This window comes from Lichenostomus cassidix, chromosome Z, assembly GCF_008360975.1.
Source record: "Lichenostomus cassidix isolate B80296 chromosome Z, HeHo_3.0, whole genome shotgun sequence".
NCBI classification, from domain to species: Eukaryota; Metazoa; Chordata; class Aves; order Passeriformes; family Meliphagidae; genus Lichenostomus; species Lichenostomus cassidix.
The window spans coordinates 66,471,615-66,492,329 of NC_139511.1; the positions used below are offsets into that span (position 1 = coordinate 66,471,615).

Here is a 20,715-nt window from a genome sequence, read left to right on the forward strand (position 1 = left end):
TTGTGAATACTGATATGAGGTTAAGCCTCTGCTGAAGATTAACCTGCCTTTGTCCCCAGGTGCCAGACATCTGTCCATGCCCCGTGAGAATCCTCAAACACAATTCCTTGTGTCGCCACAAGACTTTTAGGGAGATGCTATGAGACATCCTCCTCTGCTCAGCCTTAGGAAGCTGCCCCAGGCCCTTCTTGTGCTCCTAGCAAAAAAACCCAAGGAAATGGAGGTATTGTATGTCCCTGCAAAGTGCCAGACATAGAGGCTGGGATGCAACCTGCTGGCATTACAGGAAAAATCAGCTCCAGAGAATCAGCCAGGCCCTCAGGTGGACAGCATTACCCCCGATGCCCCTGTGGGACTCTGCACACCCACCCACTGCCAAGCAGCACAGACAGATTCACTGCGTGGCAATGCCAAGCGGAGGAAGGATGCTCTCATCCCAGGGAAGGCACAACCAAGCCCCAGTCTGTAGCCAAACTGCCCAGGTGCTCTGGCTTCTCGCCCTAAACCAGGATACCCTTTGGCTGAGACACATGCTTGGGAAGATGATGCCTGTGCAAATGTTAGAGACAGGGCTGCTTTTGTTTACAGGCTGCTGGCAATGGCGCTGCGCACCCCACATCCTCCCCCGGCCAGGAGTGAGCTCCAAGAAAGGAAATTACACAAGCCAGAAGGTTTGATGGAATGAACCCATTGGGCGGCTTGAAGATAGCTATTAATGGAGAGCTTTCTCTAATTGCTTTTGTATAATCTGGGGCTGCTAGGCGGAACTGGGTAATAAATGAAATCCAATTACATTTTCTCTCAGTATTTATTTTATTAAGTAGAATTCATCAGCTGATGAAGGGCCCCTCGAGGTAATGGCTCATGACCTAGTGGAAGGCACTTTTTTTATTATTATTATTATTTTCCCCACTTGGGGAAGCAGATAATTCCATTTCCCAGTAAATGCAGGCTGTCCCCCCTGCACCGTGGGAAGCACGACAGGTCCCAGGGCAGCAGGGATCCCACAGGGACCCACATTGTCCTCCTGAGCAGAATCCCTGCTCTGACTGCTGGAGTTCCAATGAGCACAACGGGTGATTAAACCTCAGCTTCAGTGTGCCAGCCGAAATGGAGATGGATTTACAATACACAGCATGCATGGTGTGCTCCAGAGGGCTGCAGCAGGGATGAGTCCCACTGGGAATGCAGCAAGAAGCAATGTCAGTCCACGTCTCCTCCCCAGGAGGCTGGACTCTGGGGCCAGTGCTTTTTCCCTAGGATAAATCTCCTATGCAGGGCTCACAGCATGGGCTCAGGACCATGACTGACCAAGCTGTGAATACCCTGAACACCAGCAACTCAGATCCGTGCTATCCTGCCCCACACTTCAGCACATCCATGAGGACAAATCTTGCATTGCTCTGCGACGCAGCACTGTAACCACCAGTTGCTGGTGGTTTGAAACCCAGTTACAGGGGGTAGAGGCACAGACACAGTTGCTGCCATGAATGCTGCCCAGTAAGGTCACCAAAAGCACTGGTCCCACATGGAGATGCCTAGGCAAGCCTTGTGCCACCACCAGCACGCTGGCACCAGCAGGTAAAACATGTCAGGGATTTCTGGAGCTGGCACTCCAGCTACCAAGCAGGGTTTGCTGGAACCTGCAGCATTGCAGGAGAACAGATCCCAGGCCCTGGCACTGTGCCTTTTCTGTGGTATGAGAAGCAGCAAAACCCAGTGTGGGTCAGGAGGGGTTGCTCCAAGTGTATCTTTACAAGCTCCAGCCAGCATCCATTCCTACGGAGCAGGGATGGGCACCATGCCATAAGACTCTTCCTCCTCCTCCTCCCTCCACACCAAAAAGCATCACTTGGGTCTGCCAGTTAATCATGGGGTCTGGTGCAGCACTGTTGCCCTTTTGCTGGAGCCCACAGCAAGGATTCCTCCAGCACGAGCAGGCAGGATGCCTTGGGGATCTTGCAATCAGCTGCTGGGCTTTTCACCATCCCTCTTCCCATCCAGATATTGAGTGACGTTCACCCCTGGCTCCCAAACCCAGCACAGACAGCCGCAGCTCGCCCGGCTTTCACTGCCATCTTGTCATACAAACAATTTATCACCCGCCAGCGAGTGCTGTTACAGGCGACAGACTCCAGTGTCCATTAATTAACAGGAAATACTGAGAGAGGCAAATACACATGCACAAATCTGTCTGAGAGGTTTCCTACAGCACCCACCACGGATGCAGCCATGTGCTGCCACAGTAAGCACAGGCTCTGGGAGCCACAGCAGATGTAGCCAGCAGCAGCCAGGCTCAAAACAAAGGAAAAACATTATGAGGAAAAAAAACAGCTATGGAGGTGATAGAGTAGCATGGTTTTATTCCTAAATAGTAAGAAACTGCTCAGTTTAAGGGATTAATAAAGAGGATGATGACTTGAGAACAGGGGAGCAAGCAAGCCACATCCCAGCTGCTGAGAGTTTGGGGTGAAGGTGATGTCATAGACACCTCCAAAGGGCTTGCACAGACTTTTGCAGCATGAACAGCTGACGCCTTGCCTAGCCTTGCATTGGGGATGAGGTGTTCTTGGCTGCTGTACCCCCCTTCCAAGCCTTCCAAGACTCCATCAAGGCAGGATAAGCCCAGTCCCCCATCAGGGCAGCAAACCCAGCAGCCTTACACATCCCAGACCACAGCTCAGCAGCACCAAAGGAACGCCTGCCAGAGCCTGAGCCCTCATGCTGCTGGGCCAACTAAAAATAAATGAGGTGTGGGTTCACAGAGAGTCAGCATCAGGTTTTAGAAGTGCTGTGTGTCGCTGGTTTTGCTGCAGAAGCCAGGCACAGAGGATAAGGAAAAGGGGTTTCAGAGGGCAAGGAAAAAGAGTTTCAGAGGAATCTTCTGAAACTCGTCTGGCTTTTTGATTTGGGAAGAAAACTGAAAACCAGTTGGAAAGGAGATCTAAACATCATGTCAAAATCCAGCTCTTCATCTTTTTCACAAGTGGGCTTTCACTTTCTTCTGTGAGGCTATTTGCCAAACACAACACAGAAACACAAGCTATTTGCGTTGATCCAAAACTATTTTTCACCAAATAAGCCATTCATCTGAAATCTTTCTGCCCAGCTCTGCTGCAGGAGAAGCTATCTGCTCATGGCAGACCACGATTTATGCTTAAATGAGCATTTGTGACTAACAGACAGGCTAGATTCATAGTGAAATGCATCATCAATAAATCAGTCAATCACTTCTGCCCTCAGCTCAGGGCTGAAGTCTGGAGTAACTACTCAGCACTTTGTCAACCTTTACTCCAGCAAAGTCTGGGTAAGAGACCTCAGGATTTAGCCTATTGATTGCTTACTATTGTTTGTGATGCCCTGCATGCTTTAGACATGCTCCCTTCAAGCAAGATTAAATACCTGGCTTATGGCATTGGGATTCAAGGGAAATTATCTTTTACAAGCATGGGAACAGACAAGCTAAATTGCCCTGTACAGTGGTCCATTGTGTTGCTAAGGTGCCCCTGAATCCCCTCTGTGCTGCCAGTGCTGACTCTCCCTGGGGCTGCCGTGGTGAGCCCCCCGGCTGTAGCACATTTCTGCAAGTTAAATGCTATTTTGGCTGTGGCTCCAGAGTCTCTGAGCCTCTCAGCTCCTCCGGTAGAGTTTTGTTGCGAGAATAATAGAGTGACAGCTCCTCGGCAGCTTTGAGCAGCATCCCCAGCTCAAAGGCACCCTTAATACCTCTGCCAAACTCCAGCCTCTTGGTTTTTACATCCGTTTGAAGTTAAGCTGATCTAACTTGGGTGAGTGGACGCAGACAGAGTCACTCAACCAAAGCCAAAGAATGTTTACTCCTCTGCCTGAGGGCTGCTGCTTGTTCCCCACACACCATCAAGGATATTGAATGTATTATTGAGTGTATTAATACAGATGGACATAAGTGACCATCCTGCCCCACCAAAGGGCAATCCTGGGATATTTGCATCCTCCACAACTATAAAGCAAGGAAACACAGCAACCATTTGCATGGCAAAATACTTCCTAATAACCCTCTGAATACCACCACCTCCCAGGAGCCCCTGCCATGGGCTGGGCTTTGTTAGGGATGAAGGGTGCTTGGAAGGAAGATAAAGTCTTGCTTTCTAAGGATGCTTCTTCCTGCTGACACCACCCTGAATGCAGGAAAAAAAAAAACTTCAGCAATTAGAAACCTGCCATTTCTTGAGGGAAAAAAAAAAGCAGCAGGCTGCAAAGGGACCTCTCAATTTAGGGAGAAGGGGAGAAAAAGGAAGTAAAAAACCCAGGATTCACATAATCCCAACCCAGACCACCAGCTGCTCTCCCAACCCCATGTCATGCCCATGTACCAGAGATGGCATACTGGTTCCCAGGTTTCACCCACATATCCCACCGTAAGGCAAACTGATTTCTGATGCTTGTCCCACCTTCTTTTATTTCTGCCAGACCTCCCCCTCTCCTCTGGGTACTTTTCCTGCTGCCGTTTGTTCCTGTCCTTTACAGCTCTGCCTGCTGTCACTCGCATAACCTTGCCTGTTTGGTAATTTGTGGCAATAAAGTGTCACTGTGGGGAAAAAATACAGCGTCGCAGCAGCATATAAATCTCTGATCCATAAATTGTGCTGCTCCCCACCTGCATGCCCCTCCTTTTAGATGTAAAGTGCAACGATTTGGGGCAAGAGGAAGAAAAAAGAGCCAGTAATATGTGATCTTACTGAAGGGCAGCGCTGAGGTGTCCTCATTGGGGGTTATAATGAGTGCTGAGGGACTGGTGTGTGCTGTAAATTGCCCTGGAGATGTGGGCCTCAGTGGAGGCTTCCTGGAGCTATCCAGAGCTTAAAAACAGTAATCTTAAAGGGGGAAATAATACATGAAACATTATTAAGGAGCGCAGTCAATGCTGCTGTCTACCTTCTCTTTGGAACTGTGTCACTACTGCTGAGCACACATGACCCTGGGAGTGCCATGGTGGAAGAGATCCAGGTGTGTGCAGCTGAGCCCCTTGCTCCTCTTCCCACCTAGATTTGGGATCCTGCCCATCTCCATCACAGCTGAACAGCTCCTCCAGTAGATCCCCACCTCCAGCCACCCTCCCTGCGCATTAAAGTGGGACTACAAAGAGGTAGGTCTGCAATTTCCCCCTTCCATCTGGTGCAGTGGGTGCCCACTTTACACATGTATGACCTCTACCAGGCTGACAACAATTCCCCATGGCTCAGAGCCAGGATTCAGTGGGGCATCTCCCACCCCAGGCAAATGCACCTCACCCTTATGGCTCCATGATTTCCAGCATTACTGTGCAGAGCATAATGCCTCCACTACCACAGCCCCCCAGAGCCATGAGACACACAGCACCCATGGCACCCTCTGAGATGGCCTTAGAGGAGTACAGCCCTTCTTGCTGGTGGTTATTTCTTTTAATTGCAATACACAGTTTGCCTCCCCCTTATTTACCAAATTATCAGCTTGGTCACAATGTAGCTCAACATCCTGGGCCAGCTGTAAAATGTCACCTCCAGTGGTACTGAGGCCACTGTCCCCTCCACGGCTCTGTCCCACTCCTCCCCTGGCTCTTGGCACACTGGGGTCATCAGTCACACAGAACAGCAGGAAGACTTGCATTAAAGCCTTCTCCTGACATTGACATCTTTCTTGACATCTACGGCTCACCTGAGCAGCTAAGCAACACTCCTGTGAATATAAACAAGCAGGAGGGAAAGTGCATTCACTAGACAGATAGCCTGGGGAAGTGTCATCACCCACTGAAAGCCCATATGTGGTTTTGCAGCAAAGGTATTTGCTTCCTGTCCTGCCCACTCATCAGAGGAATATATGAGCAGAGCTGAGTGGCACCCTGGAGACAGACTAAAACCAAGCAGAGAGCAAACGGTGCTCGGAGGGCTCTGCAGGAGCCGTGCAGGCGAACACATTATGGACACCCTGGGGAAGAGAAATCTCCTTTCTCCCAGCCTTGGGAATGGCACACAGCCAGGATCCATCATGCAACTCTGATGCACCTGATGAAGACAACGTGTTAATAAACAAAAGAAGTCAGGTCTTGGTCTCCAAACCTGCCCATGGATGGCAACTACCCTCCCAGAGCCACAACAAACTGAGACCTCAAAAAAAGCACTTATTGTGAAATCTCCAGCTCATTGCTGTGGTTTGGTGTCAGGCTTGGACATAGGAACACCCACTCTGTGCCAGCATGGGTCCTGCCAGCTGCCTGCCCAGGCAGCAAAGGGATCAACAGCAGGCTGGGCTGTGAGAGCAGAGGCACAGCCAGCATCTCATGCAGCACTTAAACCACATTGAGACATTGCCCTTAGTTTTGGGAGCCCCAAGACAAGTGCCAGTGTTAATTAACTAGAGGAAATTCAGCCAGGGCCACTGAAATGTCCAGGGAAGGTGCTGAGGACACGGAGCCAGGCTCTTCACAGCAACACATAGCAAGAAGGTAAGTGACAGTGGGCATAGCTGAAACAAAAGGTTCCCACTGGATGATAGGAGAAACTTTTCTCTGCTTTTTGTGGGGTCAGAACCAAGGCAAAAACAACACAGAACCTTTGACAACAACATCCAAGGCTAAGCAGAATGCAGCTTTTGCCCTTCTCCCACTCCCAAATTCATGACTGTTGTGACAGAGCAATGTATGGAAGGAAATGAAGAGCAGCTCTGTCAAATGAGCACCAGCACTCATCATTCAGGGGCAGAATGTGGATTAGCTAACCCATTGCACCCCATCCTTTCCAGCATCCCCTCAAAAATTAAACACTCATGGAACATATATGAGCACATACACTGCAAGACCTGAGACAACTAGACCTGAGGAGCCACTCTGAACGTGAAGCTTGCATGGCTGGTCCTGATTCAAACATCCTTGATAGCTTTTCATAAAGAAGGAAAAATCATGAGATCCAACATGTCAGTGGCCACAGATTGCTGCCTGGGAGGTTTAGGGTGAATGGTAGGAGAAATCTCTTTGGTGGAAGGGTGGCACAGGTGAGAGCCAGGTATCCCAGGAGATGGAGGATGTCCATGCTTAAGCCATGAGCCCTCAGCTCAACAGCCACAGTGCTCTGATGTAACATCCATGGCAGTTCTGCTCTGGAGCTCCAGGGCCTCTGTAGGTTTATGCAGATGCAAGAACAGGAAGAGGGATTGTCGACTTTATCTTAGTCACCAGCTCTGGGACTACTCACAGGACCTCTCAGCCACTTCATTCGTACTATCTAAACATCAGGTCCCTACCTGGAGGAACGACAAAGCCCACCTAGAGGCAATAGTGCTTGGGACTGTGCCTGGAGGGGACACACCTCAGCCACCTTCACATCCAAGCACTGCTAAACACTCAAAAAACTGCATAATCAAATGACAGCAGCGAAGCTTTGGCAAGGCATCTGTCCATCTATAAATAGAGCTCAACTGTGTGTCCTTATCACAGGGCTTTGATGTGTTTGGGGAGAATATTTTCTTCCCCTTCGCCACCAAGTCCCAGGCAGCACAGATAATGGGCTTGAATCGATCCAGCTCAAGTATTACTAAACTTCCTACCACTGTGGCAGCATGCCAGCCTCAAATAGGACAAGAGAACATGTGTCTGCTCAGAGTCAACCACAAGGAGCGGGCAGAAAATTGCTTTAGGCTTAAAAGAAAAGAAAAAATAAAAAAGGTGCTTTTTGCAGATTTGTAGATCAATCTACAATGTATTTTAGAGGTTTAAGAAAGTCAATAGAAACAAGATATATCATAGCTGCACAAGAAGCTGAGAAGTTGTATTTCTATTTGTGCTGCTGCTGTCACTCCAGCCATTGGCTCAAGGTCCTGCTGAGGTCCCACATCACTCCTTCTCCACCAGGAATGTCAAGGGAAGAGGCTCCTTGCCACAGTTCACCACCCCATTGGTTTTGCCAGAACAACTTAACCCTGGGGCTGGTTGGGGTCTGATACACCTGAAGCGAGTCACCACTGCACCTTGTGCCCTGCTTGCAGCAGGGGGGCAGCAGGAGGACACAGGGAGCACTGGCAGTGGCCAGGCTGACCTCCCACAAACTGCAGCTTGTCTCTTTATGTCTCCGTCCTCATGGCTTCAGTACACAAATTGACTCAAGTCCCTTGGGATGTTCCAGGCAGTGCTGGGACAATCCTTTGGGATTTGTTTCTCAGGCTGGTGCTGCTGCAGAACTTCAGAGGGCAGTGGCCTGACCTCTACAAACTCATCCCCAGGGATGTCACAAGTTGGTTCCCTCCCTCAGACACTGTGCCCAGCATTCCTGTTGCATCATCATTGCATGACTTGGGAGAGGCCTCACACAGACTCCTTCACCACCCCTCTGGCCCCCTCAGCTCCACTGCAGGGCACTACAAAGCATATGCAGAACTTTCCTCTCCCTTTCTTATTATGTTATGTTTCACATAACATGCCTTATCAAACAGGACCTAAATCATGTCTGCCTCTCCCCAGATCCCATGTAATGTGTCAGCCATTAAACATGCAATTAGCCTGCATTTACAAATATGTGAGAGGCTCTTGCCAGCCATCCATCACTCATGGGCAGGACTGCTCACATCCCTGCAGTGGAGCCTGTCCTGCTGAGCCACCAGGCAGTGGATCCCACTGCAACTGGGGCACATCCATTTCCCAGCCTCCATAAGGCACAAAACCCCATTTCCTGGCTCCCACCCTCTACCTGACAGGGTGAAGAATAAAGTGTGCATCTGAACTGGAAAGAGTTGCTTGTGCATCCTTGGTCAACAGGAGAAAGTCCCTGGGCTGAGGGATGCCCAGCTCCAGACATCCTTCTGCCCCAGAACCCACCCAGGCATGAGGAAAACAGGTCAGGCTGCAACACAGGAAGCACAAACCAGCTTTCTACCCTTCCTACACAGCTAAAACTTGTGCGAATGCCTGCCACACATCACACTGAACCCTTTGGGAGCAAACCCAGGAGAGGAAGCCAGTGATGCAGGGCAGGGATTGGCAGCTGACGCACCAACGCTGGCAGGAGCACCAGCCTGCTGATGCTTCTCCAACCCCCTTCCCATGTCTCTGACAAGCTCAAGCTCCTCTAGCAGCCCATCATCTGGGCTGGGCTCCTACTCCTCTGCCACCACGAACAAGCAGGCATCAGGGGACATATCATTCCACAAATCCGAGGAAAAAACAAGCAGCATTAACCATTAGCACGTGTGTATGGAGACCCTTCAAACTCTTTTTTCCCTCGCTCCCATCTGCTCTGCTCTGGGCCACTAAATCCAATTCAGCAGCACTCAGAGCTTGCACCAAAGCTGCGACACATTTGTCAGATCCCTGACTAGACCCATGGCTAATTTTACAACGCTAATTTATCTCACCATATTATATTGCTTTCATTTCATCCCCCCAGGATCCCATTACTGCCAGTGTACCTTGTAGCCAGCATGTAACAGTAATTGGTATTATTAGCGATGTACCCTGCTCGAGCTGCTCTATTTGCAGAGCTGCAAGGAGTCCCGTGGATGGGCTGATCTACCTCAAGGATGGGGAGGGAAGGAGTCCTTGTTCCATGCCGCTCCTTGGATGCCACCAAGAAGCAATGCCAAGGGCAGGGTTTTGCTGCTGTAGAGCATCTCTGCATGCCCAGACCCCAGCCCACTCCTTATTGTGACTCCATCAGTTGTTGCCTGCCCCTGGGTTCCTTAACCTCGACCTTTTAACTCCAGGGAAAACAATCAGCCATGCACACAGGGAACATTTCTGTCCTTGCCTGTGGCTCAAAGGATAAAGGACTCTGCTTACCCAGGGTTAAAGGGGCTGCAAAACAACTCTGGGAAGCATGATGCAGGGGTAGAGGGCAGGGAAGCCGCACAGGGAAAATTTATCATTCATGCTATTTTGGCCAACAGTTTCTCCTCTTCGGTGTAAGCTATTGCTTTCTAGGATCAATGTAATTAAAGCCATGCAGTTTTAGCTAAGTGAGAGGCTGCACTAGTCAAACGGTGACAATTCCCACTTAAGGTGTCCTTGTCTGGCATTTAGAGACTTGTTAAATTTTAATTCATCATTTTCACTTCTCAGGCACAGCACCAGCAAGTACTGGGCTTCCCCAGCATGGCTCTGCAGGGTCTGCATCCCCAAGTGGGGCAGCTCCATCCCAGGTCCCTTCCCTGCCCCACCATGGCTCAGAAAACATGATCCCAAACAGCACTGTGTTACCACAGCCCCACTCTGAGCACATTTGCAACAGGTCTCACAGGTGGCACAACCTCTTGCCTGTGGCTGCTGCTGCTGCTGGTGGTCTCCTAAGGGGATGCATCCCTGATGCTGCAGCCTGACAGGGCAGGAAAGCAAAGAAAAAAATCAAACAAACCTGAGAGCTCCAGGCTGTGCTTGTCTGCAAGAGGAGGCAATTCACCTCCCAAGTGGAGCTGGGCTGGGTGACACTTACCTGCTCCAGAGCGGTTCAGCCACGACACAGGACCTCTGCTGTTGTGGTTAGACTGTATATTTCTGAGCTGCCCAGAGGGCTTTCAGGTGGGAGAGCTCTTTATGGAGAAGTTGTCCACGGGCAGCCCATAACATATGCATTTTCCAGGCTGTTTATCCATACTTGCCCCTCCACATCCTAAAAAACCACTTTCAGAATCTGCCCTCTTTGCACAGCAGCCAAAAGGCTGCTCACACACTGGAGCCACAAGCAGCATTTTGTCACACTTTAATAAACACCATCCTCGCCAGAAGACACGTGTCCTGCACTCCCACAGAGCACACCAACTCAGGACAAGTTGGGTGAGCAGGGCTTTTAACCTACCTCTTACCTCTTCACTGGTCCAGAGTCCTTGGGGTGTCCCCAAATTCTCATAAACGTCCGGGGGATTCTTCTGGCTGCTTGACCAACACTCGCCGCTCAGATCTGGGATTTTCTTCAACTAAACAGAAGAGACAACCTGTCAGGTGAAGCTCTGCCACTGCTTCAGGTTTGTGACACCACCAAGGCAGGGGGGCATCTGTTTCCCAGCCCTGTCAGCTGGGGGTAACTGGTGCAAAGACGAAGCTGGTTTAGTATAAGAGCCCTCCCACAAGAGCGTCACAGTCCAGCCCCAAAGCACGTATTTGCTTAATTATTTCGATTCAGAGACATGAAATGGGAGAGGGGGAAAAAGAATCCTGCAGCTTGGGGCATCTCTGATCCTCTTTAAAGACAGACAGCAATGCTCCCCAGCCGGAGCAGCACAGCAGCACGACACTGTCAGCCCAGCACCAAGGCATTCGCCCACGAGGTCTTGTGCTGCCTGAGCCCTAATCCTGAAAAGCCTCACACACGTGTTGAAGGGTGCAGGGAGAGGCCACTCGGGCTGAACCCGGTAGTGTGAAGAGGGAAGCATGCCTGTACAGCTTTGCAGCACAGACACCAAGGTCTGGAAACAGGAGGGGGACTTTCTGTTTTACGTGTGACACACTGCCTGGTGAGATGGAGTCAGAGGCATTAGTGTAACCAGCAGTGCCCTCCCTTACAGCAGGAAATATGCTTTTTGTGTTAGACAAACAAATTATCAGTCGAGATCTGTGCTCATTATCCAGCTTTTGTGGCTGAGGTTGTGTTGTTTCCCCCACTTCTTCTAAAATGCTTTGAAAAAAATAAAAAAAAAATCTTACGGTTCTGCATTATTAAAAATGAAAAATTGGAGCCAAACCCCACTGGCAAGAGGAAAGTCTGGGAGTCACTCCTGCAGAGATTCTTTCCCAAGGGTGACAGTGACTCCAAGCCTGGAACACCACAGGCTTTAATTAGCACCCAAGCCTCAGCTGATGAGCTTTGCCAGAGTTCCTCCCAGGACCTCATGCAAAGCCTGGGCAAGCCAATGGAAGGATGCGACAGAAACCCAAACTACAACCCCCATCTACCCCCCGCCTGCCTACAAAACCTAAATAAATAAACCACCCCCCCTGAAACTCCACTGGGCGCCTGATGGCGAAACTCTCATTTGCAAAGTGCTTGGAAATAATTACAAATTTTTCCCAGAGTTTACAGGGAGGGAAGCCGACTGTTTGTCATGCCGGCAGCCATGGTGTGCCTTAATTTATCACGCTTGTCAGGTGTCAGCCACCAAGAAATTTAACTCCAGCTGCCCCAAGCCCAGCACCCGCAACTCCCCATCACTCAAAAGCTGCTCTGCCAGGGACCCCAGAGCTGAAGACTGACTGGCAAGGAGGGGAGAGAGGCTACACCCCAACAAGCCTCCTCTCACTGTCCAATGCCAATGTAACTCTTCGGATATTTTTTGGAAATGTTTTTGGTTGTGGGTGATGGGTTTTTTCCCTACCCACAGATGAAGAGGAACAAAGAAGACCAGGCTACAGCAAGAGATGAGGCTCGTTCATCATTACCTGACAGAGACCTTCCTGGGCACTAATTCCAGCTTGGCAGGGACATGAGAAGAGAGACTGGGCTTAGCACTGAGTACCCTCAGGGAGGGAGTGCATTATTATGGGTAAAAAGTGCAAAATCCCAGTGCTTTTTCTGAGAGACATCTCTGAAACCTGCTCCTATGGAAAGGACTGACAGCCCCAGCCATCTCTGTGCCAGCTCTGCCACAGCTTTCCTCATGGAAGTCAAAGCATGGGGACTCCAAGCTGAGGTCAAACTGGGTTTTGGAGAAACTCAGCACATCCAAAGCAGGTCACCAGCTGAAGGACCTGATTCGGGGCATGAGTTACTGCTGGGCCAGAGGGAGTATCTGTGAGCTATGCTTCCTATAACCAAGGGACAACCTTGATCACAGCTCAGGTGGGCTCACATAAGGAGCAAATGTCATCAGCCACGGAGCAGGAACAAGTCCTGGGTCAGGTCCCTACAGGAGGGTTGGCATCACTGCTGAGCTCACCCCATATCACCAGGTCTTGAGGTCTCAGCAATGCCATGGTCAGGGCACTTCATCAATGTGACACCTGTTTTATAGAGCCAGTCGGGTCTGCCCCACAGAAATACTCCTGTTTTGGCCATTTCTGTAGCAACAAGCTGATTTAAGAGGAGCCTGCCTGCAAAAGCACTCACTTTTTAAACAGGTCCTTGCAAAGCACTGGAGGAAGCCCAGCACCCATGGCAAGCTGCATGTCCCACATAATGCATCTGCATGGCACAGAGAGGGCTAATGGATAACTGAACCACTTGCTTTAAAAAAAAACCAAAAGAAATCCAAACACACAGCATTTGCCAAAAAATCTTTCTCTCCAGCACAAGCTGGGGCTACGTTGATCAGGGATCCATGAATTTTACTTGCACCAACAGAAAGGGTCCAACATTTCCCAGCAGGAAGGCATCCCATGCAGGAGCTGGGGCACAGGTTTTGCAGTCCTGTGCTCTCGAGGCAGTGCAGTTCCTGCTGTGGGAAGCTCCCCACACATGCTGTGTGTAACACACCCACGCAGCAGCACCATTCAGAGCCTCGCAACTTGGCGCTGGGAAGGTGGATTTTTGTGGCGTCAGCAGCAAGCAGATCTCTGACGCCTGGCTGAAAACCTTCCCCAAAACTGTCAGGCTGAGTCTCACAGCTCAAAGATACTGGAATTTCTTCGGCGCAAATGCAAGATTTTTTCTGCCTTTTTTTTTTAAATTTTATTTTTAACTCTGGATAAACTAATGCCTTTTTCTCCCCCAAACCCTGTTCTGAGAGCAGCTTAAAAACTCTCTTTGCTAAAATTTTCCAAAAAAATTCAGCCGGAGGCAGACATGTGAAGTTTCAGTCCAAATGGTTAAAGGCTGGCGTAGTTTCAAGCAACTGAAGACAGGGGCTTATAATCAGAAGTGTCAGGCAGCCTTAATTATATTATTTCCTGAAGGAAATAGTTTTCCCTGCCGAAGTCCAGGAGTTATTAAAAAAAGTTGACCTCACTGGAACCAATCAAGATGGAGACAAGAAGCCTGTAATGGATTCTTAAGGCAGGCGTGTTCATGCATTTGCATTTTCAGGGGTCCAGGAGTTTAGGACAGGTGTTACCAGACAAGCCTGGCTTTGTGACAACTGAGAGCCAGCCCCTTCCCATCCATCCTCATGGAGTGCCCTGGGCAGGGGCATGTGGGAGCCCCATGCACCCAAGGAGGGTGCTTGCCTGTGCCCAGATCGATTGCCTTGCCAAGGCGAGCGAGGAAAAACAGCCGGATGCTTTGTAGCTGTCAGGAGCACACAGGCTTTTTGTCCGTGTCTTCCTCTGTGCCCATAAATAAAAGTGACAGCAACTTTATTTAGGACTTCTTCCAGTTAAGAGGGGATGGAAGAAAAGTGAAAAATGAAATCGTAGCTCGGCAGAAGCAGAGGGGGAAGGTCCTGGGGGCACAGCTCAGGCTGTGCCACTGCTGCAGCAGCCTGGGGTGGTGGCAGCCCTTGCTCCACAAAATCAGCACCTCCTCATCCCCATCAGCACACCCTTCTCCTCTGTCCTTCCAGGCACAGAATTCCAAGTCCCAATCCCACACTGCAACCCCTGCCTGCTGCTGCCCATCAACTCCCCAGTACTAGCTGAGAGGTTCAAGCATCTGGAGTGAGTCAGGAATGGAATAATCCTGTCTCCGTTCCTCCTAAAGGAGACTAAAACAACCCCAAAATACTCCAGAGGAGTAAGACACCTGTTCCCTGCACATATGCAAAGGTTGTACTTGTGGCACCAACAGAAGCCCCGAAAGGCAGCTCAGTCCAGTGCAGCTCACCAGCATGGCTGAGCAGGGAGTGCAGCATCTCCACCAGCACCCACTGCCACAGAAAACCCTGTCTGTTTTGGCTCTAACCTCCAGGTGCTATGGGGCAGCCAGTGCCCAGGTGCTATGGGGCTTGTCTAGAGCTCATCTGGAGTTGTGCCATGCACTTGCACACAAACAAACAATCAGGGCAGGTGTGTAGGGAAAGAGCTCCCTCCCATGCCTGGGGAAGTGCCCACCCCATGCAGGAAGGTTTAGGGTGGAAGTTGTGTGCAGGTCCCCAGGGAGGGAGGCTGCCAGTGACCTCATGGGTTTCTTCCACTGCTGCCCTCTCCACTGCCATGAGTCAGAGATTAATGACAGGCCATTTGTCAGCACCGGTGGCATCATTGCCAATCTCATTTCTGAGCAGACATCTGACCTTGCTTGCCTCCCCGAGACCTGTGTTACCGCATGGCTCCAGCAGCCTCCTGACAGCTCCCAGGGGAAGCAGCACAAGGCAGGGAACCGGGCAGTGACACAGCCTGATCCTGAGTCAGGATGCACAGACAAACACTTGAGCTCAGGATGAGCAGTGAGTGTTTGTCAGCTTGTCCCACTGCCCTACCCTCCTCCCAGCTGGCACCTGAGAAGGGGTCTCTCTTACTAAACACGGGATGAGGTTATGGAGATCTGTGCCCAAAGAGGAGGGCATAGGCAAAGCAAGCCTTGCCTGAAACTCAGGAAGGAGGGGGGCCAAACCATAATGTCCACACTGCTCCCTACTGCACAACAGAAAACAAATGTGATTTCCAGGAGAGCAGGGAAAATTCAAGAACAGGTCTTCTGACAAGTGCTGGTCCTGATGCTAGCTTTTCCTCAACACAACCCTCAGCATTAGACAGCCAGATGCATCCCCACCAGGAGGGATGAGACAAACACCAACACAGCTCTTCTTCTGTGCCAAGTCCAGCCAGTCCCAGCTCTCATACTTCTCAGAAGGAGAACGAATTAAAATGATGTGGGACTGGGAAAAGACTCACTTGGTTAAGATGAAGAAATCAGTGCCATTAAACGTCATTAGAATAATATGCCCAGAAAGCTTTATAAAAGGAGATACCATATGATTGAATGCTCTCCAGACCCTCATTTTACACAGACCCAAAACATCAACCCAGAGCTTCTTTTAACAGCCAACTCTCACAACGATCAGAAGGTTTTAGGTTTTGTTTTGTAATGTGTTGTTTTTTTTTTTTTTCCTGAGGAGCTTTTGGGTCTGCAATTGAAACTACAATTCCTTTAGTTCCTGGAGTGTGGTGGGGGGGGAATAAAAATCATTTTTCATTAAGCTGAAGCAAATGGCATTTTTGCTTGTCAAAAACATTTGACACAACTCTGACAGACTCGACCAGACATATAAATAAAAGATTTAAATCCTTCTGCTCCAGAGCTTAAGAAAAACCTGCTGTCAGCCCAGTGCTAGTACAAGCTCTCCTACAGGTCACACTCCCTGGGGACTGCCAGCACCATCCTGGTGCTGATGCTGGAGGAGAGGGCAGGCACCAGCCACACCAGGCTGGTCATGGAAGTAAAACCCCACCAGCCCGTGCTATCCCTCTGCAGGCTGCTCTCTCTGAGACTGGATCAGCCTCCCTGGGCTCAGCCAGCACACCAGCAGCAGGGAGCTGAACAGCATCGATCCCTTCCCTCTCCTGCCACCATCCATATCTGATAGCAGCATCGACCAAGCAGCACTGGATGCTGAATTTCCTCGGCCACCTGGGCTGTGCACAGCAGCCTAAAGCTCTTTCCCCATCCGTCGTGTCAGCGAGGCGGCCGCAGACACTGTGACAAGACACAGAGCAGTGTCAGAGCCCATTTCGAAATCCTTCTATCCTATTCAAGCCAGAGAGGCTTATGTGTATGGATTTATACTGTTTGCCCCAATATTTAGCTACTGAGCTGACTAATCTGTGTGCAAGAAAAACCCCGGTGGCTCAGAGGCTGAGCAATCTACATCATTCATCATTTAGATTAGCTATTGTCTTAATCCTCTTTAAACTACTGTATAATACATAAGGGAATGGATGTCCTATATGCCTGTGATATGCAGAAAAAACCCAGGCTGAAGCTCAGAAACTTGGACAGAAGCTAGAATGACAAATCCTACCAAGCCACAGAAGAAAAAGGAAACTTGTTGCAACCCCTGACAGATGGTTTAACTTCTTCTTGCTCTCTCCACCCCAGCAGTCTTTAATTATTTCCTAGCCAGCTTCCTAATTACTTCCCAGGCAGCTTCCTAAAGCTCCTCTGCCCTCTCCCCTCATTGCAACCCTGTTATGAACTTTGGGCCCCAACCTGAAGCATCCCACACCACATGGTCTTGCTGCTGCCCCAAGGGTGGACAGCCCTGTGCCCCAGGAGCTGGGAAATCCCACTGCAGCATCACCTGTGGCTGTGCTGCCCTCAGAAAAGCAATGGCTCTGCCCAGCCTAGTGCCACACTCTGGGCCATGCCTGGCAAACAGGCATGGGAGCATCAGGGCAAGGATTAAAGCCTATTTGGATACCCAGGATCATGCCATGCATGGCTGCAGCGCCTGGCTGGAGGATGAGCAAAACAAGATTTCTTTATGGAACCAGCAAAGAGTTCAGGGGCAGAAGGAGGGACAGAAACAAGGCAGTAGCAAACAAGGCTTTAGTTCACTGCCTGCCAGAGCTGAGGGAACTAATAAACAGACAGATGAGCTAAATTGTCTTCTGAACCTCTGTATCAGTATTCACATTACAGCGGCTGCTTCCAGCAATTCCAGCGTATTAATAATAAATGCTACATAATTACAGCAGACTTGCTTTGTCCTCTCTTCCTGTTTACTGTCAATGTCTCTTTAACCCTTTGCAGCCCACAGCTGCCTCTCCACCGGCACCAGACCCTCCACAGCCCTGGCATCACTGATGGGTGTCTCTCCCAGCTGCCTCCAGGGCTGGTCAGGGTGCAGGGGGAGGTGAAGGAAAGTTCAAGTGCTGATACAGCTCCATAGGGATCACTTTCTGCCTGTCAAAGCCCTGAGAATGTTGCTGCAGGGCATGAAAAAGGTGTATTTGAGGCCTCAGGAGCACCCCCGGGCTGGGATGAGCTGGGGACTCTGCAAACAGCATCTCCAATGTACAGAGTTGTAAAAAGTCACCAAGAGCCTCTTAACAGCAAACCAGGTTTACAGCCTCTCCCAGTTTCAATCCCCTCTGGACTTGCAGCTGGAGTTGCCTTCTCTACAGAGATGTTTTTGGGGTACTTCTACCATTGGGTAGAGCCCGTTGGGATCCTTCCTGCTGCACTCGTGGTCCCATGGCTGTCAGCAGTGACAGCCACCTGGGATGCAAACACACACTGCTGGGAGCTGGAAATGGTCTCTGGAGCAATCCCTGAAGGATATATTCATGGGGAGACATGGGAGATGGCCCACAAAGGTCACAAGTCTGGCACCCAGGCAGGGAAAAACAAAGCTTTTGGATAATCAAGTTTCAAGCCGAACACCTCCAGTGTTTGAACAGTAGCCACATCCCCCTTTTTTCAGCAGCACCACACCCCACACACAGCTGCTCTTCCTAAGTCTCCTTCCTCATAGGCAAGCTGTGCCAAAATGCCTGCCCTGCCTGATCATTTCATGAGCTGATCCAAATGAGAGTTAAAGACCCTCTGGCACTTTCCCCCTGGATTTTCGAAATGTTTCATCCAATGTAGCTGCAAACTGAACTCTGGAGCCTGCTTTTCTTCCCACAGGACTGTCTTTGTGAGTATTTCTTCCTCAGTTGCAAGCAAATAGCATCAAAACTCTGGAGAAGGGCCCACATTAACAGTGCAATAGCAGTTTTTATCTGAGCATGGGTTTAATTTGCACCTTTCAGGCTAGTTCTTTCTTTTCCCAGCCTCGCAGGGAAGCTGCCATGGCTCCTAACACGGCTTCAAAAAGAGAAGAGAATAGAACAAATAGCTCAAATGGGATTTCTGCGAGAAACCAGCACACAAAACAAAGTGTGCCTGCCTTCCAGTGCAAATTAACTCAGCTTCTGACCCGACTGCAGACCTTTCCAGACAGGAGACCCACTGGACAGCAAATGAATGCCAAACAACTCAAATGCAAATCTCTCCCTGCACAAGAGCCTCAAATGCTAAGGGAACACTTGGCTCAAACAGCTGGGCATTGAAAAGCTTCAAAATGGAAAAACACAAACAACTCAAACCCAGTTACATCGCTCACACAGGGAAAGCAAGTCTGGAGTGACATCAGGACATCTACCCCTCAGACACCAGTGTCTCCCAGTCAGCCTGGGACATGCAGAGCATCCCCCAGCACTGACATGCTAATATAATTTTCCAGTGGTCCCCACAGCTGCACACATCCACTTTGCATTTGCTGTGTTGTCTCCTCTGCCAGGTGAAGCATAGAAGATTTTTTTTTTTCTCCCTGTACACAGACACTTCTTTGATTTCTCAGAGAATGAAACAGCAATCAGTCATTCAGGAATAAGCACTAAATAAAAAGAAAGACAGGGCTTCTGTCCTGAAATGTGTACAGGGTCCAAGAAAAGTGAGAGGACCAGATGGTGCAAGGCCTGGGAGCCAGACACAAGGCAGGAGTCCTCTGGACCACTTGCATGGAGCATGCACAGCAGAGAAGGATGGAGCAGAATGGGGATTGGGAAGAAATGGGATCATCATCATTTCATCAGCCTCTTCCTTGCAGGACAATACCAGGAGGACTACTTGGAGAGCAACATAGTACCCATTAAAGCTAGCAGATATCCCCAGGGTATGAGGAAGGGCAAGTTCATCCCTGATGGGTGGCCCTGCATCTCTGCTGTCTCTTCACTCACTGCCCCTTTTGGCAAGGCAGCTCCAATTTCTACCCTGCAGGGACCTGTGCAAAGGGCACTCAGCAGGATGGAGTCCCCACACACCATCACGGGATGGTGCAGCCAGGAAAGCAGCAATCCATACTGGCAGGGAAGGGAAACCCACAAAGAACTGCAAGAAAGATGACATATGTCAGCTCCAGAAAGGAAGATCCCAAGCTGGACTGGGACACACTCAGCCTGTGCTGCTGGAGGAGCTCCCACTCTCAGGGGGAAGTGATGGCCCTGCCAGCCCCTCACAGCACCCGCCAGACACACGGGCAGCCCCCAGCTCTGACAGCAGACTGCAATGGTAGGAGGACAGTGAACTGCCTGGACTGATCCCTACTCAGTGATGTCACAGGCTAAAGCAACATTTGCCCCAGGATTATCAGCCAGCACTCCTAGATGCAAAAAAAAAAAAAAAAAAAGCAGTAGCATTCTGAGGTCCCAGACTCATCTCCAGGACAGCCTGCATCCCAAACCCCTGCTAGGACTGTTTCCCTGCTCTCTGACAACATCCATGTCCAAACCCACCCCCCAAATCTCAGGATGCTCCTCAGCAGTTGGTGACGGCACGTTGCAGGCTGTGTGAGCCTCCTGTGTCAGCCCCCCCTGCAAGCCATTTAGAAAAGAGACAGCAAGTTATTAATTACAAATTAAGCTGCTAATTGATACTAAGCTCTGTTAGCTCTAGGGGAAACAGAGGCAGAGCTGTGCCCCTCGCACCACGGTTCACTGACTGCAAGTGAAAATGAGGGGTCTGCCCTCCCCAAGAGAGCTGCTGAGGGCACAGTCATACCACTTCTGGCTCGAGCTGCACACCCCAGCCCAGAGATCTCTTGGTACTTCACTTCCTCCATCCCTGACCTGCCTCCAACCACTGTGACAAGCAAAGGCTCAAACAGCCTCTCCCAGCTGACAGTCAGACCCCAGTGCAAACCCACCACCCACAAGAGCCAGTGATTGCCTCCATCAGACTATTTCTATAACACAGCAATTAGCGGTGACAGCCCCAGGGCTCACCCCAAATAAAGATTTCTTCTCTTGAAGGGGATGAGCAGTTTTCCTATCACCACATCCCAGCAGAACTTCAAGGCCTGTAGAAAAAGGTCCAGTTTTGTTTGGTCCTGTGTGGACTCCTGCATCTTGCAGAGAATGACGAGATG

At 50.1% G+C, this 20,715-nt stretch overlaps 1 protein-coding gene across 6 annotated transcripts in view; it reads right to left on the minus strand.

Moving 5' to 3' along the window:
* The window catches only part of CNTFR (ciliary neurotrophic factor receptor), a 200,801-nt gene that overhangs the window by 137,733 nt on the left and 42,353 nt on the right, over nucleotides 1-20,715 (minus strand). For 5 of the 6 annotated variants that reach the window (XM_085041924.1, XM_085041928.1, XM_085041929.1 and 2 more), the window contains one exon: nucleotides 10,801-10,905. In XM_085041924.1, coding sequence (XP_084898050.1) covers nucleotides 10,801-10,905 — 105 coding nt within the window. Of the gene's footprint in view, nucleotides 1-10,793; nucleotides 10,906-20,715 lie in introns of all 6 variants that reach the window. The other variant, XM_085041931.1, reaches the window with a different exon arrangement.